The sequence below is a fragment of the Aotus nancymaae genome, unplaced genomic scaffold (assembly GCF_030222135.1).
Source record: "Aotus nancymaae isolate 86718 unplaced genomic scaffold, 86718_ANA_hifiasm-v0.15.2.pri h1tg000038l, whole genome shotgun sequence".
Taxonomy (NCBI): Eukaryota; Metazoa; Chordata; class Mammalia; order Primates; family Aotidae; genus Aotus; species Aotus nancymaae.
In genome coordinates this window covers 1,784,353-1,803,413 of record NW_026988452.1, presented here as the reverse complement: position 1 = coordinate 1,803,413, position 19,061 = coordinate 1,784,353, and the positions used below count along the sequence as shown (strand labels likewise).

At 41.2% G+C, this 19,061-nt stretch overlaps 1 protein-coding gene across 1 annotated transcript in view; it reads right to left on the bottom strand.

Moving 5' to 3' along the window:
* The window catches only part of ULK4 (unc-51 like kinase 4), a 660,641-nt gene that overhangs the window by 491,330 nt on the left and 150,250 nt on the right, over window positions 1-19,061 (bottom strand). The window contains exon 21 of the mRNA XM_064360107.1: window positions 15,400-15,582. Within this exon, the coding sequence (XP_064216177.1) occupies window positions 15,400-15,582 (183 nt within the window). The remainder of the gene's footprint in view (window positions 1-15,399; window positions 15,583-19,061) is intronic.

The window sequence follows — 19,061 nt, the reverse complement described above, 5'->3', positions numbered from 1 at the left end:
GCTGGAGGCATCACACTATCTGTCTTCAAACTATATTACAAAGCTACTGTAATCAAAACAGCATGGTACTGGTATCAAAACAGCATGGTACTGTTATCAAAAGAGAGATGTAGACCAATGGAACAGAACAGAGGCCTCACAAAGAACGTCACACAACTACAACCATCTGATGTTTGACAAACCTGACAAAAATAAGCAATGGGGAAAGGATTCCTTATTTAATAAATGGTGTTGGGAAAACTGGCTAGCCATAGGCAAAAAGCTGAAACTGGATCCCTTCCTTACACCTTACACAAAAATTACCTCTAGATGGAATAAAGCTTTAAATATGAGACCTGATACTATAAAAACTCTAGAAGAAAACCTAGACAAAACCATTCAGGACATAGGCATGGGCAAGGACTTCATTACTAAAACACCAAAAGCAATGGCAACAAAAGCCAAAATAAATGGGATCTAATTGAACTTAAGAGCTTCTGCACAGCAAAAGAAACTATCAATAGAGTGAACTGGCAACCAAGAGAATGGGGAAAAAATTTTGCAACCTACCCACTCGACAAAGAGCTAACATCCAGAATCTATGGAGAACTTAAACAAATTTACAAGGAAAAAAACAACCCCATCAAAAAGTAGACAAAGGATATGAACAGACACTTTTCAAAAGAAGACATTTATGCAGCCAACAAGCATATGAAAAAAAGCTCATCATCACTGGTCACTAGAGAAATGCAAATCAAAACCACACTGAGATACCAACTCACGCCAATTAGAATCGTGATCATTAAAAAATCAGGAGACAACAGATGCTGGAGAGGATGTGGAGAAATATGAACACTTTTATATTGTTTATAGGTGTGTAAATTAATTCAACCATTGTGGAAGACAGTGTGGCGATTCCTCAAGGATCTAGAAATAGAAATACCATTTGACCCAGCAATCTCATTACTGGGTATATATCCAAAGAATTATAAATCATTCTATTATAAAGACACATGCACATGTTATGTTTATTACGGCACTGTTCACAATAACAAAGACTTGGAACCAACCCAAATGCCCATCGATGACAGACTGGATAAAGAAAATGTGGCACATATACACCATGGAATACTATGCAGCCATAGAAAAGGATGAGTTCATGTCCTTTGCAGGGATATGGATGAAACTGGGAACCATCATTCTCAGCAAACTGACACAAGAACAGAAAATCAAACACCGCATGTTCTCACTCATAAGTGGGTGCCAAACAACGAGCTTAAGTATATAAAGAAAGAAAAACAATTCCAGGCACAAAAAAGTTTCAAACAGCAATAGCCGTAATGTGAAAACACAGAAGTGTTCAATAATAAGTGATAGATCTATTATTGTATTTCTTCTTGATATACAGATGATTTGAACTTACAATAAACCCACTGTAAGTCAAAAAAAATCATAAGTTAAGCCATTATAGTTTAGGGACCATCTGTAGTGTCACTCAGCTATACTAATAAACTTGCAAAATCAAACTAATATGCTCATGATTTGGGGTGAAATAAACTAGACAAACTATAACAAATATCAGAAATAAAAGAAATCACACAGATTTATTTGTAACACAGTAACCCTGGGTCCTTTAAGAAGCTGCAGCACAATTTTAGATCTAAGCCTAAAAACATCTTCTGCCCTAAATAAATTCTCATTTAGTCATTTCAGAAAACCGAATCAATAGTAATGACTCTGACTCCCTACAACTGGTTGCCTAGGGTTCTACACTTACTCTTAAGCAACGTGTACCACGCCTCTAGAACAGTTCTAATCTTAAAACACTTGAGGAGGGAAGGTCACAGGCTGCAGGCAAAGACTTAGTGCCAAAGATGAGTAATCAAAACTACCTTTAGAGAACCAAAAATGACCTCAGGTCACTTCAGCTAGCAATCCACTATGTATTCAGCTTTGACTGAAATTCATCTCGTCATACTGCTGCACATACCCAAATATTACTGTGCAGAAAAGGAGCAGAGGCTATTTAGTTCTATAACCCAAATCACAGCACAAGTTTCTGTCCGGCATCCACAACCAGAAGCAAATAGTATTCAGCAGTGATTTCAGAGTGAGTATTTCTAGCCTCACTTAAAGATGATATAATGAAATATTCAAAATGACAGGAATCTCTCTGAAATGTATAAAGCTTCCATCACAACCAAAAATATTTCACTATCAAAATTAGCATAATGGGAAATATTCCTCTAGTACACATCACACAGGCAAACATTAGGTAACAAGGCAGAGAATTTCAACATTATCTCTTAAAATCTCAAGGGGTAAAATTGATCTGGTTCAACTGTCACAGCTAAAAATCAGTATGTATAGCCCGGCCAACAACTGATAACAGCCTCAAAGACAAGCACTGAGAAGCCATTTCGACAACCACACTGACGCTATTTTTCTATTTAATATTGACGGAGACAAACAAGGTAGTCAGGAAATCTAAAATTGTTCTGGATCACAAATTTCCTTGAAAAAGTTTAGCCAAGTATCTGAGTAAAATGTCTTTCAGAGAACACATATTAATACAGACTAAAAATGTCATGATGGACACCCATAAACTAATCAATATGTATAAATTAATTTCATATTTTAAATGCTTGATTTAAAAAGTGAGCAAATGTATCTGAATTTTTCAAAAGTTTACATGCATTGGATTTCACAGTGATCTTCCATGGTGCTTCCAAATTATACAGACATCGGCAGCTTTGGGCTTATTATTAATCATTGTTGTGTTACAGGTTATGTCAAAACACACAACATGACCCACCCAGCCCTCGGTCCTTCAGGCTTTCCATGTTGACCGGACATTTTTCTGTAGGGAGGTAACCACATGTTACTCTTTCATATCTATAAAAGAATTTTCCTAATGCTATGAGTAGGGGATTACCACCAAAAATTGTGTAATGTATATATCGATTTCACAGAATGATTTTTTTTTTTTTTTTTTTTTTAGACAGAGTCACACTCTGTCACCCGAGCTGGAGTGCAGTGGAGCAGTCTTGGTTCACTGCAACCTCCAGCCTCCCAGGTTCAAGTGATCCTCCTGTCTCACCCTCCCGAGTAGCTGGGACCACAAGCACACCCCATCATGCCAGGCTAATTGTTTTGTATTTTTAGTAGAGATGGGGTTTCGCCACGTTGACCAGGCTGGTCTTGAACTCCTGGCCTCAAGTGATCTGCCTACCTCAGCCTCCCAAAGTGCTGAGATTACAGGCATGAGTCACCATGCCCAGGCAGAATGATACTTTCTGAATCATAAGTAAACAGGGTTAGGGAGAGAGCCTGGTAGACTTCTACGTGAGAAATATTAAGTTACTTTTGAAACCTGTATTTCTAAAAAAGTAGTTTTTTTTTTAGCTAACTTCAGATTCTCCTCAAACTAAACAATTATGACTGCAGTCATCCATGAACACCTGTAGATTGAAAGATGACAATGGATTTGTAAATACTGAGAGAGAATTAAAAAGAGTAACATTGTTTCTTATATCTGCAACACTGAGTACTCAGCTAACAATACGGCTTACCATAAGAACAGCTCACTCCACAAGTAGTTTCCCCACTCCCTTGCATACCTAAATCACACTGTATCCTCCATAACTTCTTCAATTATAAAACACTACATAATAATCTGTCAGAATATTTCCACTAAAATATGTGGTAATGTACAAAGTTAGCTAATGTGATAATCCATATCATTTTCAATGAGAGATGGAGTTCCTAAAATCCAGTATATTCTGGAACTTTCTGTAAACTTTCAGAAGAAATATAATGAAATAAGAAAGAATACACTGCCACAGTGCTTTACAAATGATGGCAAAACTCAGGAAATGTATTTTACTTATCCTGACCAAAAAGTGTATCTTTAAGCCATTCACTAAACAATTTACATTATTAATAATTTCCATATGCTAATGAATATAAGAAAATAATGTATATATGGTGACAACTACTTTTTTTTTTTTAAGTGATGAGGTCTTGTTCTGTTACCCAGGCTAGAGTTCAGTGGTGCAATCTGAGCTCACTGCAACCTCCACCTCCTGGGTTCAAGCAGTTCTCCTGCCTGAGCCCCCTTAGTAGCCGGGATTACAGGTGCACACCACCACACCCGGCTAATTTTTGTATTTTTAGTAGAGATAGGTTTCCCCATGATAGCCAGGCTGGTCTCAAACTCCTGACCTCAGGTGATCTGCCCACCTCAGCCTCCCAAAGTGCTGGGATTATAAGCGTAAGCCACAGCCCCCAGCTGAAAACTCCTTTTTGTAAAACACCGAAACAACAGAAATGAACTATTCATGTATGTTATTACACTGCCCATATCCTTCTGCAACTTGCCTTTTTCACCCAAAGTTTTCTTTACGAGGTCCACGTTAACTCTTTTCAATCGAGTTTGTTCATTTTTAATTGCTGCATAATATTCCACCACATGGATATGAGTTTAATTATCCAACCTTTTGTTAACGTTTACATTCTGCATCATCTTATATTACTGCAAACACTGCTGTGATAAGCCGTTTCTCCACATTTCTTTGTACACATGTATTTTTTAGCTCAGATATGTACATCTTCAACTTCATTAGAGATTATAAAATTACACTCCACTTCTCCTGGCTGAGTTTCCACTGGTCCATATCTCCGCCAGCAATTCTGTCAGACTTACATTTTCGCCAATCTGAAGATTGTAAAATAGTCATTTTAACTTTCATTTTATCTGTTAGTTTCTAGTTCAAGTGTCTTTTCCCAAGTTTACTGACCATTCCAATTTCTTCTTCTGTGAAGTAACTCTTCACACCCTATGTCCATTTTGTCTTAACTTTTCCTTTTCATTATTAGGTTATTTTTCATATCCTGGATACTAATCATTAAAAAGTTCCCTACAACAAGATCACAAAGACAGTTATGTAAATTTCCTTTTAATTTTTTCGAGTTTTCCTTTTCATATTTTAGTCTTAAAATGTCAGGGAAAAAAAGATCTAACACTCAAATGTCAATTAAAAAAACGAGTTTAATAAAAATGTGGTGCATTCACACTACGAAGTACTAATTTTAAAAAAGATGAATAGCATTTCTATAGACAGATATGATGTGATCTCCGAGATACACTGCAAAGTTTAAAAAGGTGCAAAATGGGCCAGATGCAGTGGCTCACACCTGTAATTCCCAACACTTTGGGAGGCTGAGGCAGGCGGATCGCCTGAGTCCAAGATCTCAATATCAGCCTGGGCAACATGGCAAAACCCAGTGTCTACCAAAAATACAAAAAATTAGCCAGGTGTGGAGGCACATGCCTGTGGTCCCAGCTACCCTGAAGGCTGAGGTGGGAAAACGGCTTGAGCCCAGGAGGCAGAGGTTGCAGTGAGCCAAGATCACACCACTGTACTCCGGCCTCGGTGACAGAGTGAGACTCCATCTCGGGCCAAAAATAAATAAAATGCACAATGGCATAGGCTACCTTTCATACAAGGAAGGGAGAAAATATTGTGGCACTCGCCAAAGGTCTTCTAGAGTCAACAAAGCACACAGATTCAAAAGTCTACCCAAGATCACATTTTCTATCAGTTTGTTCTGGAACCTGAGCCTGCCAACAAGGCTGCAACTGATGCTCTCCTCCTGTGGGAGTTGTCGCTGCCGCCTGGGCACCACAGAGCAGGTGCACCGAGAGGGGCGGCACGGCGCAGGTGCACCGAGAGGGGAGCACGGCGTAGGTGCACCGAGAGGGGAGCACGGCGCAGGTGCACCGAGAGGGGCGGCACGGCGCAGGTGCACCGAGAGGGGCGGCACGGCGCAGGTGCACCGAGGGGGCGGCACGGCGCAGGTGCACCGAGAGGGGCGGCACGGCGCAGGTGCACCGAGAGGGGGGCACGGCGCAGGTGCACCGAGAGGGGGGCACGGCGCAGGTGCACCGAGGGGGGCGGCACGGCGCAGGTGCACCGAGAGGGGGGCACGGCGCAGGTGCACCGAGAGGGGCGGCACGGCGCAGGTGCACCGAGAGGGGCGGCACGGCGCAGGTGCACCGAGAGGGGCGGCACGGCGCAGGTGCACCGAGAGGGGCGGCACGGCGCAGGTGCACCGAGGGGGCGGCACGGCGCAGGTGCACCGAGAGGGGGGCACGGCGCAGGTGCACCGAGAGGGGCAGCACGGCGCAGGTGCACCGAGAGGAGAGCACGGCGCAGGTGCACCGAGGGGGCGGCACGGCGCAGGTGCACCGAGGGGGCGGCACGGCGCAGGTGCACCGAGAGGGGGGCACGGCGCAGGTGCACCGAGGGGGCGGCACGGCGCAGGTGCACCGAGGGGGCGGCACGGCGCAGGTGCACCGAGAGGGGGGCACGGCGCAGGTGCACCGAGAGGGGGGCACGGCGCAGGTGCACCGAGAGGGGGGCACGGCGCAGGTGCACCGAGAGGGGGGCACGGCGCAGGTGCACCGAGAGGGGGGCACGGCGCAGGTGCACCGAGAGGGGGGCACGGCGCAGGTGCACCGAGAGGGGGGCATGGCGCAGGTGCACTGAGAGAGCCACACTGGGCAGGTATGGGAGCCAGCCTGGCTTAGAAACTTCCAACCACACAAGCACCAAGATATCCTGTAACAACTCCATAATCACAGCTTCCAGAGTTTACACAGAGACCAGAGTCACTGCACTTAGGGGACCCCCAGAGCTACAGCTTCCTACCGAGTACTTATCATTCTCCCAGCTTGGATGCAACTGACCAATCAGGGATCGTTTTTACCACAAGCAGTCCTGCTTGATAACACAAATAACAGGTCAGTCTTACCGGGTTCCCAGAGACACAGAGTTCAAAAGTTAACTGAAATTCAAATTCCCACACAGAAGAGGGAAAGGTTTTGTTAACCCTTTACTCATAGATAAGCAGGGATATACAGAAAGAGAGGTAAACATAGAGACAGAGAAGACAGAGGCAGAGAGATTTATATAGAGAAAATATATATATACACAAATACATATATAAAAATAGATATATACACAGAGAGAGAGAGAGAAAGCAAGGGAGAGGATAGAGAGACAGAGAGAAGATGAGATGTATTTACTTATATTTGCAAACAGATATCTAATTGAAACAGATAATCTATAAAAAATCATTTACGAGAAAGTGAAGAAAATGTGAACTCTGGATTTGTGGCTATTTTGAGAATCTATTAATTTTGGGGCATTTAATGACATTGTGAATATATTTACTTTTAAAAATTCCTTGTCTTCTACAAATACATATAAGGTAATTACAAAATGATACAATGTATAGGTTTTGCTTCAAAATAATTTCGAGGAAGAAGCAATGAAGTGGGAATATAAATGAAACAAAACTGAGAATGACAAATTGTTGCTGATGTATATACTTAGGGCAATTATTATTTTCTCAACTTTATTTAGGTTTGAAACTTTTCCTTGAAGACACGCACACATCTCTTGATAACTGAGGCCACCTCCCATTATTCTCGTAGTAGACCGTCTGCTTTTCACTTCATTTTCATTCTTAGATATTCTGATTTTTTTTTTTTTTTTGGCAAGTTCAAGTACGTCTTTCCAAGGACTATCTGGCATGTCTATTTTATAATGAGAGAGGGTTTGCAGAGTATCTACTCAGCCATATTATAAGAAATATTTTCCAGATTCTGTTCTTGTCTTATTTAGATATTTTAAGTTCCAAGAACAGTCATCTTCTACCAGACACTCTGATGTCAGAAGACAAAGCATATTTTGTAACTGGCATGATTTCTGGGCTCAAATTTAGAACAGAGCCACAGCTTTCAACAACCCAAAAATAACTTACTGTGACTCACCAAATTTAAAAAGATGGAGATCATTAAAAAAAGAAAACCTTAATTTACTATGTGACCTCTAAGTATCTCAGCTGAAAATTTTAAAGATAGAAAGGTAAATCAGAAGGTATAGAGACTGTAACCAAGCACTCAATGAAGGGCTAAATCAAACTATTTTTGGCACGTATGAAAGAGTTTAATTTTATCACATTTCTTACTGGCACTATAGCTATTTGCAAGTACATATAAAACTACAGTGTCATATATAAACTACCAAAAAGAACTTTTTAAGAAATGAGACTGATCCAGCAACTTTATTTAAAAGTTTATCTTAAGGGAATAATTAAGGATGTCCATACAAAGGGATTTAGCTATGAGAATGTTCTCCCTGTCAAATCAATGAAAATTTTTTTGTTTTTTTTAATTATTATTATTTTGAGACGGAGTCTCGCTCTGTCACCCAGGCTAGAGTGCAGTGGTACCATCTTGGCTCACTGCAACCTCCACCTCCCGGGTTCAAGGAGTTCTCTGCCTCAGCCTCCTGAGTAGCTGGGATTACAGGCGCCTGCCACCACACCCGGCTAATTTTTGTATTTGCAGTAGAGACAAGGTTTCACCATCTTGGCCAGTCTGGTCTTGAACTCTTCACCTCGTGATCCACCTGCCTCAGCCTCCCAAAGTGGGATTACAGGTGTGAGCCACCACGCTCAGCCTGGAAATTATTAAATGTGCAAAAGGGAACTGTTAGAATAAACCATAATACCTTCATATGACTGTATATTGTAACCTTTTAAAATGACATTGAAGAGTTGCATTAATTGACTTAAACAACATTTGTAACACATCACTGAACAGGAGAAATATGGGCCAGCAAAGAACATACAGGTGGTCCAATTTGCACAAAGAAAATAAAGACTCTAATAGCATGACAGCAGGGAAGGGGGAATATGTCAACACATACACGTGTATATACACATACGCACAGCAAGTATGAACTTGAAACGCTATATATCAAATTTTTACAGATATTACCTCAGAGAGGTAAATGTTTAACTTCGGCCTTTGGTGATCTGTATTCCACATATTCTGAATTTTCATTTTATTATTGAAACAGACTTGGTTCTAGCCAGGAGCATTAGGTAACCCCTGTAATCCTAGCACTTTGGGAGGCCAAGGAGGAAGAACTGCTTGAGGCCAGGAGTTCAAAACCAGTCTGGCCAATATGGAAAAAGTCTGTCTCTACTAAAAATACAAAAATTAGCCAGGTGTGGTGGCTCATTCCTGTAAACCCAGCGACTCAGGAGGCTGAGGCATGAGAATTGCTTGAACCAGGAGGTAGAGGCTGCAGTGAGCTGAGACTGCACAACTGCACTCCAACCTGGGTCACAGAGCAAGACTCTGTCTCAAAAAAAAAAAGAGAGAGAGAGATGGAGTCTCACCATGTTGCCCAGGCTGGCCATGAACTCCTAGGTTCATGCAATCCTCTGGCCACAGCCTCCCAAGTAACCGGGGCTGCAGGCGCATGCCACTGTGCCCAGCTGGAATTTTCTGCACTTGATCTTAGCCAAAAGGCCAAGAAGCGATCCAGTTTGAATTGTCTATACTACTCATATGAGTCCTAAAATCTGTTGCTATAAATACAATCTGATAAGTTTAATTAAATTAGCATTGACTACTTTACGTTTTTAGACATTATAATTATAGAAAATTATAACGACCTCATCCAATATATTTCTCCCCAATAAACAGCAGGAAATATCTATGAACTCTCAAACTCCTCAAGCCTTGAAAATGAAATATTTGCAGGAAACATTAAAAGCTTGAAAGTGACAGAAAAATGACTACAAAGTAAACTAGAAAAATAAAGGAATTTGTAGTACAAGGATTAGTAAATAAACTCATATCTAGCCTACAAAGTTTTTTCTTCCACTTGATCAGGTCTTCTAGAAGTGTCTTGGTCAGTCATTCAAGCATCTGAATTATAAAAGGTAATAAATTCCCTACATCTAGCAGTGATTCAAAAATCACATATAAAGTACCATCTACCAATAATTCAGTAAGTTTCCTATTAGGTGTATAGAGGAAAAAATGGACAAAGTGGTTTGTCACTTTGATTTTTAATCAGGAGTCCCTTCTCACTGTGGTTACGATTGCTCATTTTTACACCACAGTGCATGGAACTAACACTGGATGTGCTTCTTCTATTAAGCACGCCTATGGGCGAGCAAATCATTTTAAAGATGATGACACAAAACAAAGCAAGCACTAATGATGCGAACGGCTGCTGAACAGTAACCATCTAATGTCACTGACACCCAAGCAGCTGATGCAGACGACGGTGTGAACAGATCAAGTTCCTTTAACACGTGAGCATCCACTCGGGAAAGTGCGCGTGGTTCAGAAGACAGCAGACTCCACCATCTAGTTAGTGTAGTTTAAGATGAAGACTGGGCCACGGTTACAAACCTCAAATGGGGAATCAGAGATTAATCGCAAACTGCAAATAACTATGAAACATGAAATATACTGCTAGTTCAATAATGGTAAACTCGGATTTTATGATGAGAAAATATAGCATGGGGCTTACATGACTGCTGGCAAAATTGTAACTAAATGGTACTCACGTCATCCACCTTCCCAGAAAACAATCTAGCTACATTACAAATGTGTGGAACACTTGAGGTCGTCTAGTAGAGGCGGACAGAGATGTGCAAAGCAGGGTGTTCGTCACATCAAGATAAGAAGAAACCAAAAAACTGGAGCCAAAAGGTTCAATCGTGGCGGAAGACTTAAATTACCGGTGTGTCACAAAACAAATCAGGTAACAAGTTATTTTTTGTCCCTGAGGAATATTTGATGACACAGTAAAACACTCATGAAAATAGCAAGAAAAATCAACACGATTTTATTTTAACTCGGTAAATATACGCATAAAATGCAGAGACGCCGACAGAAAACTAAAAAGAGATAAACATGTTAATATTGTTAACAACATGTTAACGATAATTATGCCTGGGTAGTGAGATTCCAGTTGATTTTGTTTTCTTCTTTAGAGTCTTCTAAGTTTTCTGTAGTAAACAGTAATTAAGTTTTTATTTAAAAGGAAGGGAATGGAACTCTTTTGGAGGCTGGATTTCCATTATAAAAGACCATGATATATGGGCATCAGTCCTGCCAAAAAGCAGTATATATAATTCCTTCTGCCTGTTCAAGAGGAAGCAATTTGTTCCTGGGTCTCCCCCACTCCACTATTCTAACCTATCAACAATAAGGCTGGTACATCTGCACCTCAAACACACATGTATAGACAAATACACTCACTTTTCTTTAAGTAGCAATAAGACAATGATCATTGCGCTAAACCCCTAGGAAGGCCAATACATGACCCTACATGACCTGGGTCTTCTTCCAACTGCCCAGATTCTTCCGTGCTCCCTCCTCCCTGCTGGCTGTGTCCCACGCTGTGGACCTTCTTTCTCTCCCACATCTCCCCAAGATCTCTCACACTTCAGGAAGGCTGAACCACCAAGTTCTTCCCCTACATCTTCACATTTCAAGCTCTTTCTTATCATCCAAAGCCAGAATGTGCCTCCTCAGAGAGGTCTTCCCTGACTGTTCCCCATCCCAACCCAGGCGAATACTGTCTGGCCCCACTCCACCTGCACACTGCCCCCTGCAGGCACTCTATCACATACCCTGTTCCATGTTCTCCAGGGAACTATCCCAAATTACTGTGTCTTCCTGTTTATTATCGGCCCCTCCTGTTAGGGCATAAGCTCTTGTACCTAGCACTTATACACTCCAAGAACTTGACAAAAATACTCCACACACTGTCTCATCTGTGAAAGACCCAGAGTTGAAAATCATTTGGCCCAAAGTAAATGTCCAGGGCCAGGCATGGTGGCTCACACCTGTAATCCTAGCACTTCGGGAGGCTGAGGTGGGGGGATCACTTGAGGCCAGGAGTTCAAGACCAGCCTGGGCAACATAGCAAGACCCCAACTCTACAAAAAATATATATATTAAAATTAGCTAGGCATGATGGTGCACGCCTGTAATCCCAGCTACTCAGGAGGCTGATGTGAGAGGATCACCTGAGCTCAGAAGGCCAAGGCTGCAATAAGCCAGAATCGTACCACTGCACTCGAGTCTGGCAACTGGAGTGAGACTCTGTCTCAAAAAAAAAAAAGTAAATGTTCACTAAATTCTTAAATTTTATTAATCTTTTTATTAAAATGGAAACTTGCATTCTAAATAAAAATTCATTGTACCTTATTGAGGTGTCACAGATAATTTAAAAAACCAGAAAACAAGAGAGAAAAGATGCACTTCTCCTTATTCCTACCACTAAGTGCAGCTAAAAACCCTGGACGGTATATAGAAAACAAACAGGAGATGACGGATGCGTGGAAAGAAGGCAGCAGCCAGCTCAGGACCGTGAAACCTGAGGATCGACACCGCAGTGCATTCACCAAGTTGTCTTTTTGCCTCTTAAATCCCAGATTGGGTGTTGAAAAACCCAAGCGCCTAGAAACAGCAAGAGGTATACATACACAAATACACAAGAAAAAACCCTCTTTCAAACCAAGGGACCGAGAGATGGCAGCCTGGCAAGACAGAAGATTTTCAGAAAACAGCTACTCTACTTCAGCCAAACACCGTGGAAAATCCACACCCCAACCCCACCAGCAAAGAGCAAGTAGGAGCCTAGACTTCCAACCTCAGGTGACCATACAGCAAGGTGGCCCAGCATAATCCCCTGCCAGAATGGTGCCAGGAAAGAGCAAGCAGAGAGCTGGGGCTTTCACCCCAACCCTATGATAGAAAGTCCTCCATCGTGCGGCACGTTTCCCAGGGACGAGGCACCCGTTCCACTCCACCAGCATCAGTGGAGGTGATGACGAGAATGCCTTCCCCACAGCAGCCAGGGTATCGTCAGAGGAGTCCTAACGGAAAGCCTGACCTCCCACTCTCCCCCAGCAGTAATGAGGAGCTCTTCTACCTCCCGAGGTGGCAAACTCGGCCCACTGGGGACCCGTGCTTCCATCCCGACCCAGCAGCGTCAATGCAGCACGCTTCTTCCCCCTGCCAATTCAGTGTCAGAGGGGACTCTAACAGAGAAGATTTAAATAAAATCCAACACCACCCAAAATGTTTCACGGGTACAGAGTTTCAGTTTTGCAGGATAAAAATGTTCCAGGGATCTGTTTCACGACAATGTGAATATACTTAACACGACTTAACTGCACACTTAAAAATGGTTAAAATGATCAATTCTACGTTATGTTTTATCTACCACAATAAAAACGTTTTTTAATGTACCAACACTAATCAAAAGTAAAAGACTACTTATCATTCCATACATTTAATTGCTCACTTCCCTAAGATATGTGGAATAGTAGTTATATATCAAAAATAATTAAAATTATATTAACATACATCCTATTTTACTGCTTTTGTAAAATACTATGTTTGAAACTTAATCCATGCCTGTGCTGGGGGTTAAAAAAAAACAAATTCTTCTAAACCTCTCAGCCTCTCTAACCATGGATTACACAGTAAAATTATTCTAGTATTACTTTTTCTAATACAATGATAAGAATATTTAAAGATTGAAAATTTAATAGCAAAAATTAGACACACAGATTTGTTGGAAAAAAATACTTTCTCTGAGGCACAAGTTTCTTAGCAGAATCTAAATCAGAATAATTGAAGACAAGAAGTGGTTTACTCTCTATTTGGACTTCCACAGATCAAGTTTACCAAGTAAATCTGAGAGGTATTCATAGTAGTTACTGAAATTAAGTTTCATTATAAAAAATGAAATTTAACGCCTGTAATCCCAGCACTTTGGGAGGCCGAGGCGGGTGGATCACAAGGTCAAGAGATTGAGACCATCCTGGTCAACATGGTGAAACCCCGTCTCTACTAAAAATACAAAAAATTAGCTGGGCACAGTGGTGCATGCCTGTAATCCCAGCTACTCAGGAGGCTGAGGCAGGAGAATTGCCTGAACCCGAGAGGCGGAGGTTGCGGTGAGCCGAGATCTAGCCATTGCACTCCAGCCTGGGTAATAAGAGTGAAACTCCGTCTCAAAAAAATAAATAAATAAAATAAAATAAAATTTAATGTGTTTTTTAATGCAGAAGAACCATGGTAAACAGCCTATTTTAGTGGTTCCATTCCACACTTCTGAGCAGTATTACCTTCACCACGTACTGCAGAACTCTGAATTGAAAGGTACACCTCGGCTAGGCGCGGTGGCTCGTGCCTGTAATCCCAGCACTTTGGGAAGCCAAGGCGGGTGGATCACCTGAGGTCAGGAGTTTGAGACCAGCCTGGCCAACATGGCGAAACCCCGTCTCTACTAAAAAATACAAAACTTAGCGGGGCATGGTGGCAGGCAACTGTAGTCTCAGCTACTCAGGAGGCTGAGGCAGGAGAACTCCTTGAAGCCAGGAGGCGGAGGTTGCAGTGAGCCGAGGCTGCACCACTGCACTCCAGCCTGGGAAACAGAGCAAGACTCCATCTCAAAAGAAAAAAAAAAAGGGAAAAAAGGAAGAAAGGTACCCTTCTCTACCCCTGCTAGAAAAAAAGAACGACTGGTTGAAATAATGCTGCACTCCCCTCATGAGGACTCACGATAAGTTTAAAGAACGGTGTCTGCTACATTTTAAAGAATCAGTTTAAAATGCATTCCCCTCATTAAGAATCACATTACACACTTGCATATTAAAACCTGGGAAAAAATTGTACAACTGAAAATATTCCTAAGTGTGACTCTCTGCTTTCCAAATTTATATACAGCCAGGTCTACTTTATTTTTTACATGTTAACATGTCATCGAACACTAATATTCTCAGGCAAAGCTTCTCAAGCCATGAAGTTCAAACCAATCGCCTAGCGATCTCGCTACAGCGTAGATTCCGACTCAGCCGGTCTGCATGGAGCCTACGAGTCCGCGTTTCCAACACGCTTCCAGATGGTGTCAGTGCTGCTGGTCCAGGGACCTCTCTTCAGCAAGGGGCTAAAGACACTTGGAGAAAGGCTACTATAGAGATCTGTTTCTCACTCTGCAGTTCTGTGATATGAATTTGATACTTACGAACTCTATGGTATATATAATAAAGGCACAAAAGGACTAGAAGAGAGCTAAGTTAAAAGCACAATGAGGGCTCTAGAATTTCGATTGGCAGAGTATTACAAGGAAAGGAACAAAAACAGGTCAGAATAAGCAGAAAATATAAAGAGATCTCCTCCCCCTAAAACAGCAAAGAACATGGGAGAAAGAGATGGAGGCTGGAGTTGCTGAGGCAGAAGAAATGCCGGCATGTAGCAAGGACCAAGACATTTTCTAGTTTAACATTACTGAAATGCGACAAGCAGGCAGAAGCCGTTTAAAAAATTTCTATTTTAATCACTAAAAGGCTCCTATAACATGTTAAGATGAACCCTCTATAGTACAAATGATTGGCAAAGTTCAAAAAGACCTCTTGATATGAAAAATAAATTCTGCAAACATGACATTTGTGGAACCACTAAAATTGCAGAAGAAAACAACAATTTTTAAAGTAGAAGAACAGGTCAAATCTGAGTCAAACCTTTTCTTGGACGAGTCTTTGAAGATGAATGCCACAGGACAGCATGGCCGCGAACAAGGTCAACATGTACTGCTGAACTTTGCAGACGGCAGAGGCCAGCGAGCTGAGTACTGAGTTCAGTCCCACCTTTTCAATCACGTTCTGGAAGGCCGTGGGAGAATGGCGCGTGATTCTACACAAGGCCTACGAAGACGAGAGAACAGATCTGTCAGGAGCTCCAAGTGCATCAATCATCCCCCGAGAAGGTGACACAGGCCCCGTGTCAGGCAGGAGAAGGTGCTTATCTGGCTCTTTTATCACTTATTTTGGCACAAGAAAGTTGGAAATTTTCAACAAACTTGAAAATAAAACAATCATCGGGCTGCCAATAAAAACTAAAGTTGTCTTAAAACACTAGAGACTATTGTAGTAATAACCGTTAAATTGATAAATTAACCCATAAGCCTACATAGAAAAACTTCCCTTTAGTTAATAAAACACACTATCGAACACCTTCAGACAATGAACTAAGTGCTGAGAATCAGTCCTACCAGTGAATACCTAACATTTACTGTTTACAATGTGAGGAACGCTACCGTAAATATCGGAAGATTGTCTCATTTAACTCTCCTAACAAATATAAGAAAGGTAGTATTATTATCCTCATTTTATAGATGATAAAACTAAAGCATTCAATCATTAAGCAACTTGTCCAAAGGCAGATAGCTAGTAAGTAGCAGAGCAAGAAATCAAACCGGGGTAGTCAGACCCCAGAGCTGTTCCTAAACTGCTCACAGACTATTAGACATGAAACTTAAAATCAGCTAATACAATGTAGTTAAGTGTTAGAACAGAAGTGGGCTCGATTAGCTGTGTTTGGAAGGGAAAAAAATGTCAACAAAAGCTACCTAAAGATGACGCTGAGCCAGTTTTTGAAGGGTAGGGATGGGAAATATGTGGAAAAGTGAGTAAAAAACCACAATTCTAGATTGAGAGAACAGATGTCTTCACACGGAGACATCAAGATTAAGTTGTCTGCCTCGACCAGGGCATTTATCAGGTGCAGAGAAAGAAGTACACAGTAGGAAACAAGAAAACCTCGTGATCTATCTAGAAAAGCACGCTGGAGCCAGTCCGTCCACAGAGCTAGGAACTTAAAATGGTAAGCCATAAGGAAAGCGAAGCCCTTGGAAGTTTTTAAGGAAAATAAAGAAATGATGATATTCCGTGTGTACATGAGAGACTCCAAAGAGACACATAAGCTTAAGCTAGGAACAGCTTTATATAAACACTCATTATAATATCATATAAGCTCCTTCTCCCTGGTTTATATTTTAAACAGATTTATAAACTTGATTAATAACAAAAATATCAAATATAAAACAAATTGTTAGAAGTAATGATGTCACGAGAAAGGACGGGAGGAAGGGAGATAGAAAAAAAGATTTTGAACAATATTTCCATTTTCTTAAACATCTTAGAAAAAAATTAAAGACATTTTTCTCTCCAAGAATAAACTTCTTTTAAATGTTATAATAAAACAAGGAAAACAATACTTAATTGACATAAAACTCATATCGTCCCTCAAAATGAAATTCTTTAAAGTAAATATTTTTACTTAATGCTAAACCTCATTTCCAATCTTTTTTTTTTTTTTTTGAGACAGAGTCTCACTCCTCACCCAGGCTGAAGTGCAGTGGTGCAATCTCAGCTCACTGCAACCTCCACCTTCAGGGTTCAAACGATTCTCCCGCCTCAGCCTCTCAAGTAGCTGGGATTACAGGCCCCGGCCACCTTGCCAGGTTAATTTTTGTATTTTTAGTAGAGACAAGGTTTCACCATGTTGGCCAGGCTGGTCTCAATCTCCTGACCCCAGGTGATCCACCCACCTCAGCCTCCCAAAGTGCTGGGGTACACCCAGCCCCAATCTTTATGAAAATGCTAAGATGGCTTTATTATAGCCAGAAAGGAAAAGGTAAGTGTAACTCATGTCAAAGAAAATCTAGAAGGACTTTTTCCAGATGCTTCCTCTTGAGGGCAGGAATGAGAGGTGGGAGGTAGGAATCGAGCCATGAAGAACCTTCAATCTTTCACATTTACACCATTGAAATTTTTCAAATAAATGCATATTAGTTTTATAGTAATATTTAAAGTTACACTCTAATGCCAATGACTATATTACTTTTTTACTTGTATTGAAATAAACATTTATGGGAGTTTTTAAATTAATAATGTATACATTTACTGCCATTTCTGAAATAAACAAGTAAACATGTGCACTGGAAAAATGAGCATTTGTGGGGTACTAACTAGACACTTCTCCCTAAAAACAAAATGGGTCCCTTTCCTTGTGCAACTATCACAGGAAACACGTGTAACATTTTATAAACACCTACAAAGGCAATAATCACCGACTCCATCTCAAACACACACCAGGGATTTGTATGCATTTGGAGCTACCCCTGTCAGAATGAAATTCCATCGAATAATTAAACTCTGCTTTGGGCATTTTTCAAGTAACTTTTCAGTGTGTCCTCTTTCTTTCAAAGGAGCTACAATGGATAAATCAGACATCATGGTTTAGGAAATATGAAATTAGAGTTCTTCAAATCTAAAATCCAAATTGCTGAGTTTTGGTAGAAAAGTATTAATAATAGTAATATCTGAAAAGAGTAATATTAAAAATGAATTCACTATTTCTCTGTGTCCATGTAACACAACAGAAAAATGAACTCACTTCTAAAAATCTGGTCCTGATTTTAAAATTTTGAGACATATGTGGGTGTGCGGGTGTGTGGGGGTGTGTGTATAAAAAGTATTCTTTGTTTTGAGACAGAGTTTTGCTCTTCTTGCCCAGGCTGGAGTACAATGGCACGATCTCGGCTCACCGCAGCCTCTGCCTCCTAGGTTTAAGCGATTCTCCTGCCTCAGCCTCCCGAGCAGCTGGGATTACAGGCACGTGCCACCATGCCCAGCTAATCTTTGTATTTTTAGTAGAGACAGGGTTTCACCATGCTGACCAGGATGGTCTCGATCTTTTGACCTCATGATCTGCCCACCTCGGCCTCCCAAAGTGCTGGGATTAAAGGCGTGAGCCACCACACCTGGCAAAAGTACTCTTTAATTATAAATAAATTTAAATTTTTAATTAAAAAATAAAAATTGTCGGCCGGGCGCGGTGGCTCAAGCCTGTAATCCCAGCACTTTGGGAGGCCGAGGCGGGTGGATCACGAGGTCAAGAGATCGAGACCATCTTGGTCAACATGGTGAAACCCCGTCTCTACTAATACAAAAAATTAGCTGGGCACGGTGGCGCGTGCCTGTAATCCCAGCTACTCAGGAGGCTGAGACAGGAGAATTGCCTGAACCCAGGAGGCGGAGATTGCGGTGAGCCGAGATCGCGCCATTGCGCTCCAGCCTGAGTATCAAGAGCGAAACTCCGCCTCAAAAAAAAATAATAATAATAAAATAAAAATAAAAAAATAAAAATTGTCAAAGTTTTAAAAACTCATTTGTAATGAACCTAAGAAAATTGCTGTTTATGAAATCAAAACAATATTGTTAATTTTCCTAATCCAAGTAATTAAAAAAAAAAGATTTGAAGTGATGTCCCTAAAGATCAGAATTTTTCAAGCAAATTAGGGTTCTCTCAGCAATGACTTCAACACAGCAAAACAATAAGT